Source organism: Bidens hawaiensis, unplaced genomic scaffold (genome assembly GCF_021521415.1).
Source record: "Bidens hawaiensis isolate Kalapana, Puna unplaced genomic scaffold, B.hawaiensis_p1.1 tig00062610_1, whole genome shotgun sequence".
Taxonomy (NCBI): domain Eukaryota; kingdom Viridiplantae; phylum Streptophyta; class Magnoliopsida; order Asterales; family Asteraceae; genus Bidens; species Bidens hawaiensis.
In genome coordinates this window covers 74,272-83,378 of record NW_027501244.1, presented here as the reverse complement: position 1 = coordinate 83,378, position 9,107 = coordinate 74,272, and the positions used below count along the sequence as shown (strand labels likewise).

The window sequence follows — 9,107 nt, the reverse complement described above, 5'->3', positions numbered from 1 at the left end:
GTGCCCCCACCTCACTACAACACATAGTGTCAAGTAGGGGCGGACTCACATAGATCCGATCCGGGTCCCGGGACATCAATGTTTTTTGAAAATTACTTAGAGACGGTATATTAAATTTTGTAAGGATCCTATAAAAAACTAATACTTGGAAGTTGGAACCCATGCTATTAAAACCGAACTGTTCTAGTGGAAAATCCATTGTTTTTTCTTTGAGAGGTTGCAGGTTCAAGCCTTACCATACTATGTTTTTGTTGTTTTTTTTTGTGTTTTTATATCCTAGTCAATTTTAGTTATTTAGTTAGGATATTTGTGTTTTTCTTTAGTTTCTCCCATATAATCATTATCACCCTGCAACATATATAATGGCAACATGGGTTTTTGCATATTCATTTATTATTATCTTGTGTATGTATATTATAATTAATCATTTATTTGTGTTAAAGTTATTTTTTCATGTTTTGGTCATGTATGTAAGACCATATAAATAGTTTTCTTTTATGTTTTTCGGGTATGAATAAAAATGAGTTAAAAGTTTAATCTAGATTCTCTCTACTTACTCATTTCTAATTAATGACACCATATTTCCGTGTTTTTATTATGTTCCTCGCCTTGACCCGACCCGAAAATTTTGAAAACCGTAAAAATTGGGACCCATCGGCAAAAAAATCCTGGGCCCGCCACTGGTGTCAAGCATATAATCTTAATCTTAACTAGTGTTTGAAGTAAAATAAATTAAGAAAATTAACCAGAGAAGAAATAATTAAAATTCGTAATATATGGGAAGTAAGCAAAATACCTTAGTTCACCAAGTGTAAAAAAAAAATAATAATTTGAATTCTTATTAAACCCAAACCAAAGATGTACAACCAAGAATTAATGTTACAACTTACAAACAAAAGCACAAGTTCAACCAAACATGTTACAAGAATCAGATCATAAACCTGGCAAACTAACTAAAGAATACATTATCAATATCTCAAAAAAAAACATGTTAGAAAAATCAATGCGATGAAATCCTAGAACGCATTTGCTAACGCCAAAGCTTTCAAAGAACGAGAAACAAGAGAAACAAGAGAGAGAGTGAACAATGACTTGCGTGTGTTTCAGAGAGTAAGCTCAGTAGTGACTAATAAGCCCATCAAGCTAATAACAACATGGTAGTCCAACACTCCATGTTTCATTATTAAACCGGTTACATTATTAAACCAAAGTTTCATTCTTTTTAAAAAAATTTATAATTGCATAATATTGTACAATCAGTATGTTTACAAGTTTACAATCAGTAAGCCCAAATTCACTCATTTTTTAAAAGAAAAAAAAAACCCGATGTGTAGGTGTTGGAAAGCGTAAGGTTTCCGGTAGATTAGCCATCGGTAACTAGTACTGTGCCCTCAATCAGTGACGGATCACCAACGATCCTTAGATCACCGACGGATATTTACAGTATCCTTCATCAATCCGTCGATGAATTACTGACAGAATTGCCAACAATTTTTTCCCTGCACATGTATTGTAATAATACGTTTTATCATTTCATTTTTGAAAGTTACTTGATATAGAAAAAAGTCTATATTAAGCTCCAAACTTATTTATTTAAACATTCTTACTATCTTCTTCACTCCATTTCTCTTCAAATCGAAAACTTGAGAGGTTCATCTTTCCTTCTTTAAGTTGTTCTCTTATTCAAACATTACAAAATACTAAAATCAATTAATATGAATGAATTGATATTACTTGAAATATGTACTTGAATGTGTCATATGTTAAATGGATTACTAGATAGCTTGTGCTTGTCGTCACTTGTTTGTTCTCGGATAGATTAATGACATGATCTAGTCTAGTACAAAGAATAATGTCAAATATGCTTCGTAATTTCCCACGAAAGTTTGTGCCAATAACTCAAAAGGTCAACACAAAATGCAACTCACTCTCTGTTTTTTATGTTTGTAGACTTGGTATGTGAGTAGCCTAACGTTCAAAACAATATACATATATAGAAAGAGAGAGAAAGAGAAACAAGCAGCAGTGGCGTAGTCGGAAAACTTTTTCCACTGGTTTTGAAAATTTCAAGGGACGGTACGACCGATTGTTTATCACTTAGATTTGGGTTTTCTACGGGTTCGATGTTGAAATTTCTAAGGGTTCGATGTCAAAATACACTAAAACAAAATTTTGTACGGGTTCGGCCTAACCGGTTCCCCTAAAACTGCCTACGCCTCTGACACGCACGCATATACACGTATAGAAGGATGCCCCATAATGTGGCGGGGAACACACCAATAATATGTAACATGTTAAAAAAGTTTTTAAAAAAATATTGCGATAATATGCTTAAATTAAAGACAATAAAATGTTTATATTTATATTGTAATTTTACTAATTTTTTAAAATATTAACGTTTGAAAAGATTATAAACATGTAAAAACTATGAGGATAGTCGGTTTAAAATCAACAATATAACTTAAAGAATTGTACCATATTTTTTAATTAATAAAATTATATTACTTTATATTATATTACAGTTAGATATACAATATGTCAATTATGCTTCGTAATATCCGAAAACCATTTGTGTCAATCACCAACGAGGTCAACCGAAACTATCCGCTATGTGGATAATTTTTTTTTATGTTTTTTTTACACTTGGTGGGTCAATCGTAAAATACGAAACAAGATGGCAACTATAAACAATTGAAGTACTTCAAAAATGTTGAAAATTATTTGAACTTTAAACAAATAAATAAACTTCAACAAGAAATAAGTAACCAAACAAATGCATATATATTAATCTTGATGGTCGGTATAAACGGTAACACACCACAAAAAACTAAGTAGAAATTGATTATAGTTGTTGCGGTAAGAGGCTTGAATTACAACTAATTATGCGTACCCGGTTTTGCTTTGTAATTTATGCATATATTGTTTCTTCTCATATGTGAAAACCACGTTGTAATATGACCAAAAGCAACCCATTTTCATATCGACTGAAAACAATAGAATGAATACATACGTACCAATGTCGGTGCCAATGTTTGTCGTCGAAATCGTTTAAGCTCTTCACGGTTTTAAACGGTGCCGTCGCTAACAATATCAGTAGCTATTATGATAATTCCGATATCGATATCAATATATTTCATTTGTAATCTGTTGGGTCCGTCACACGATACTTGTATGTAGTGTTGTAAAAATCGCTAGTCGGGCGGTTAGGGTGGGGACTAGCGATTAATCGGGATTAGTCGAGATTAATCGGGATTAATCGGATCGGACTTTAATGTATAACTTTTAGTTTTATATATACATGCACACATTTTTATATGTAGTTTTCAGTTTTTATACATACACACTGATATTTTGGTTGAAATCTCGCTTGAAACCGGAGTTTTTTGCTGAAATCTCCTGCGGAAAAAGGCCGATTTTGGTCGGAATCTCACCGGAAACCCGTTGTTTTTGTTCGGAATTTTGCCGTAAGCAGCCAATTTTTGCCTGATTTGACTGGAAACTGTCGATTTTGGCCGGATTTTACCGTTGACCGATTAATTGGCCGACTAAACCGAAATTAATCAGTGAAGTGGGGACTAGCGATTAATCGGGGATTAATCAGTGACTAGTCGGGATATTTGCAACACTGCTTGTACGGTATAGACACTCTTATAGCCTTACAAAAAATTTATATGAAATTCAGTGTATAAATTCTTTGTTTGACCTTGTCTTCTCTATTAAATATCAATAAGTCCATGGATCCAGGCAAATGACAAAACTGAGTTGCTATAAGACTGCAGTCCGAGATGCCAGAAGACAGCACATTAGAACAAAGTTCCTTGAGTAAAACAAAATGTCAGGTCTCCATTATGAAGAACCAAAAGCATCAAAGTTACCAATTGCAGCATTAACACTAAGAGTCACCACATTGGTTACACTTGTGATATCAATGGGTCTCTTGAGGTCTAATAGTGTAACTTATGACAGGGGTCAAGGTCGAGAAACCTTCACTTTTAAGTCGGTTCAAACATATCAGTACGAACCACTTCTTTCCTTGGCCTCTAGAGTTTTTTTTTTATTTTTTTATTTTTTGTTACACTTGCAATTTTTGTAACATTTATAATCTAATCATCATTTGCAGGTATGTCTTCTTTGGAACCGTTGTCGGGTTGTGTTACACATTCTTGCAGGTTCCTTTTGCTATGTACTTCTTTTTCAGCAAGAAACGGCTCATCAACAATAGAGCTTTCCTTGCGTTTGAATTTTATGGCGACAAGGTTCGTCATCCTATTTAGAACTCTGATAGATCACATTATTGATTTACCTACAATACCAAAGAATTAACATATAAAGAATAATAATGTTGTAACCTCAGTATCTATTAATGTAATATTTAAAAACTTAATTTTACTGTAAAAAAACCTAAGATGTTACCTCCTAATAATCTTTTCCTGTCTGAATTTAAGTTTGACTTAAAAAATAATTCTTTACAAAAGAAAATAGAAGTGTAGCTGTTACAAATTTGTATCAATAAATCAATACTTACTGTATGATCAATGTGATATAGTGTTACTTTATATATCATGTTACATTGTAATGATCTATCAAGCCAACTATTTAGTTCCGTTACATATTTTTAGGTTTGCATGATATTACTAGCAACAGCTGTTGGAGCATTATTTGGAGCAACAGTTCAAACAAACGACGGTGCTCAAAGCATAGAATTCTTTGGTGGATCCGACAAAATTTATGATGCCAAAGACTATCGTTCAGAAATGAGAAAATATTGCATGTTGGCCAATATATCAGCTGTGTTTCTTCTCATTGGATGCTTTTGTTCAGTGATCTCTTCAGTCATCTCTTCTAGAGCCCTTGCAAATAAGTGGTAACAATATCACTTGAAGCCAAATTTAGCAACCGAAGGCATACGTTATGCAACCTTAAAATCGATGACTTTAAAAAAAATTATCTATTGAGACTAAAGCTACAGCAATTAGTTGATCATAATGATACATGTTTTTTTGTTTTTGTTTTTCAATACAATGTTTAGCTCATTAGCTATCAAATTAAATTGTCGAATCGACATTGAACCTTATAGGTACCGGATATTTAGAAGTGAACCTTTATGAAACATGTTTCTTTTAGTTAATTTCGGTTTGAGTACCTAAGCTGGTTTGGCCACTCTATCTACTTGAGTACAGATTCTCATTTTTTATCAGGCCTCAGGTTTTAGAATGTTATCGATTTGTGTCCGGCTAACAACGTCCAGTTTATCCGTTAAATGTCAGCTCAGCAGCTGAGGGTATTTTAGTTCAATCACCACTTTTATGTAAATAAAGAAAAATCAAAGCCTAACGCATGCATCATTGTCATCCCTCAAAATCTATTTTGAAGATCAGTTACCTGGATTATTTTTGAGCTCGCTTTCAAGAATCAAACTTGAAATTCTAAGAAACAAAATTTACTATCATTCAAGTGACGAGGTCATTTATATCATTCTTAAAATTTAAAGCTTGCTTCTTGAAAACGAGCTCACAAAGATTATTTAAACAAGAAATTTTGGATTTTAATAATCTAATCTTTTTACAATTGGCCAATAATTTTCCACCGGTCCCACCTTTTGTTGGAAGTTTTAAGTGTGTGAATGAAGGAAGTGGTGGAAGTGGTAAAGGTTTGTCCCACATCGGTTTGGGAACCAAATAATGAATGGTTTATAAGGTAGTGACCTTACATTCATTTGAATTCTTTATGATATGTTTTACCCCAAGTTATAAGCGTGCGTAGGGGGGGTTGCAAATTTGCGTTTTTGGACTAGAAATCCATCGAACTCTGTGCGTGCCCGCATGTCCCGCGGACATGAATGCAACTTCGAAAACCCGAGCCCGCGTGACTTTTTGAAATTCAAAAGCTGGTCGGACACGAATGCAACTTCGAAAACCCGAGCCCACGTGATTTTTTGAAATTCAAAAGCTGGTCTGGTCAACACAATTAATAATCATTAAGAAAATGATTATTGTTTTTCCATTTTTTGAAATTCAAAAGCTGGTCTGGTCAAAACAATTAATAATCATTAAGAAAATGATTATTGTTTTTCCAGTTTTGTAATCTACATTAATGGGCCATTATGTGATATTATTATTATTTAATGGTTATTATCATGTTGATTATAATCCGTGGCTATATAAACCAGACCAACTCTTCAGTTTAGACACACCAACTCAAAAAACACTTCATCTTCCTCCTACTTCAAACAGTGTTATTTCCGATTGCATTTCAGGCAAGTGTCCGAGTGCGGCAAAACACCGATTCTGTTTCGAACCGGAGTACCCTGGGAACAGACCGAGAATCTGTTTAAGGGAATTGTGTTAAACACAAGCCCGGTTTACTGTTTCGTTTATTTTTGTTTAATTTCCTGGAATTTATAATACAAGTTTTCCAACACCTTTTATACTATTTTTTCTCATTGAACCACCATTTAAATTAAAAACTTAACTCTATATTGAGTTTTACTTGAATTTAAAACTTAAAACTGATGTTTTGGAGCTTTTGATTAGAAGGAGGATACGAGTCTATTGATGTAAAATTTACTTCGAAATGGTGTTCTAAAAGACGATTGGAAGGAGGATAAGGGTGTTTAAACTTCCAATTAATCATGCCGATCGTCGTTTGGAGCACCGTTTCAAGGTATGTTTTACACAAGTCGACTTGTATCCTTGTTCAGATCAAAAGCTCTAAAACATCAGTTTGAAATTTGGTTTAAACTTAACAGAGTTAAACAGAGGTCCAATGAAAAAAGTGTAAAATTGTGAGACTGGTGGCAAGAATATTCTCATATGAGATTATTAACGACCAACTGCAAAAATCTGGGATTATTAATATCCAATTTTCCTTTAAACATATATAACGAAAAATATATTAAAAATCGGCAATAACTTATAAGCAATAACTAGTTAATAATTGAATGATTAAAGATTGAGGGTTGTTGTTGCATTGCAAAATGGATGTCTCAATCTTTTTGGGACTTCAAAACGCATGATAAAACTGGGATCATTTTCATATGACCGAACATAGTATACATATGAACTAAGTATGTACAAAGAACGTCTATGGAGAGAGGGGAAAGAGAAAGAGACATAATTTGAAATGAAGGTGAACCTATCATAAAAGCGAGTATGTGAATCAGTTAATTTGAGTCCAAATGTCCGACGGCCAGATTCCATCTGGGCTTGAGTTGAAACAAGATGTGCGATCCGAATATGTACATACGAATCAACATGAACAAGGTGATTTTATTGATCGCAAAGACAATGCTTAAATAAACATGAGACTTACCACAAAGGTAATAAAAAAACATAAATGAAACAACCTATAATTATTCAAGAATTACTATCACCTAAAGACTCCCACAATGGCTACTCATTCAACGGCTCGCATGATATGAATTATTCTTTAACATGAGAAGCAAGACAGACAAGGGTTGTAAACGATCCGTTCTTTTGAAGGGCCAAAGAAGATAGAATAGAAGAAGCTACTGAGCACAAGAACGCAATAACAAGGAAAGCAGCAGAAACATAAGCCATGTTGAAGAAATTATCAAGCTTCGGTCGAAATGGAGTCAGAAATGAATTCCCATCGTTAATTAACAAAAAAAGGTCATCCATCCAATCAAGTTTCTTCTTTAAATCAACTGTCACACCAAACGCCGCACCAACACCAGTAGCTAGAAAGCATAATAGAATCTGAAAATAACGTTTAATCAGTATAACATTGTCATGGAATAAAACAAACTGGCAGTTTTACGAGTAAAAACATACAAAACAAACTAACGAACAACTAGCTGCACAAACATTATTTGGTACAATAGCCTTATAGTTTTGGCCTTACAAATAATACACTCTGATCAGTTCTTAGAACACATATATGATATATTCATCCTTGTGGTACACTTTATCATATACACTATGATAATAATGTAACTATTATCATTCAAAAGGGGGTGGCGGCGCAGCTTGTTATCCGCTTACCTGCCTCTATGTTGTAACTGAATCCTTTTTTTAGTTAAATGATAATACTTAAGCTATTTTAACTTTTAAACGATTTAGATTGTTATTCAGAAAGGCTAGCGATACATTTAGTTGCCCGTTTGCCTTCTATTTTGATGTAAACACTACTCGTTTAAATCAAATCTTTCATTTTGTAAAAAAATAACAAGAAAATAAAATAACTTAACCTTGTCACCATAAAAGATGATCTTGGGGAGCATATTGCCTGTTGTAAGACTTTTACCCGTGACTAATTGATAGACTTCAAAGGTTACTTGAACACATGTGTATGCAAAACCTATCACTATAGCAGACATCATGTACCTACAAATAATATACGATCATTCGCAAAAGCACGGGTTTATAATGAATTTATTTCTTTTATTCGCAGAGAAAGAGAGTTACTGATAAGCATGGAATTCGTTGAACCCGAATTTGTATGTAAAAAGTTCCGTATAAATGGTTGGAGTAGTGTTGGATGCTATAATGATGAGTGACGCCAAGAGACACAGCCATGTAACTACTCTTACACCTAACGAGACAATCGCAAATACTTGGACATTTCTAACGGGGGTGTGAGAAGTCTGAGGCTTAGAGTCATTAAGAATTTGAACCTGACTATGATCATCAGTTTGGGGAGTGTCAGAAACCTGAATCTTTAGGGGCTCATCGGGTTGAGACCGAGGCTGCTGATCAGGTGATTCAGGTTGTCCCATATTGTAATTTGATATCAACAAGAGTAGTGCCTCCTGTTTATTTATGAAGGAACACTCATTGTCAATAACAATATTACTCTCATCTTCAAACTAGATTCCAAGATTAAAGGTCAAACTACATTATTAACTCCGTTTTAGTATGTATTAAGATTGTAACCTCAGTATGTTTGAAACAAGAAACTACAAGAAATTAATGATCATTGTTGGTTGTATTTGCTGGTGTGCTTACCTCATATTTAGCCTGCTAATGTTTGGTTGGCCCAAGTGAACTATATATCATACTTCTAGTTAATCGTCAATTTTAACATTTCTTAATAGAAAATTCTTAAATTAATGTATGTTATTGAAGGGAAGTTAACACTTTTATCAA

At 33.6% G+C, this 9,107-nt stretch overlaps 1 protein-coding gene and 1 pseudogene across 2 annotated transcripts; one reads left to right on the top strand and one right to left on the bottom strand.

The window, feature by feature from the left end:
- The first annotated feature begins 3,736 nt into the window (after positions 1–3,736).
- LOC143603752 (CASP-like protein 4D1) lies at positions 3,737–4,886 on the top strand. The gene is made up of 3 exons (XM_077080461.1): positions 3,737–4,014; positions 4,121–4,256; positions 4,620–4,886. The coding sequence occupies exons 1-3, from the start codon at positions 3,833–3,835 to the stop codon at positions 4,866–4,868; spliced, it is 567 nt and encodes a 188-aa protein (XP_076936576.1). The 5' UTR covers positions 3,737–3,832; the 3' UTR covers positions 4,869–4,886.
- Positions 4,887–7,406: 2,520 nt separating this feature from the next.
- Positions 7,407–8,737, bottom strand: LOC143603748 (CASP-like protein 4D1 pseudogene; annotated as a pseudogene). The gene is made up of 3 exons (XR_013148125.1): positions 8,427–8,737; positions 8,210–8,345; positions 7,407–7,718 (listed from the first exon to the last, which is right to left on the bottom strand). The product of XR_013148125.1 is annotated as a CASP-like protein 4D1 pseudogene (transcript).
- Positions 8,738–9,107: the final 370 nt, after the last annotated feature.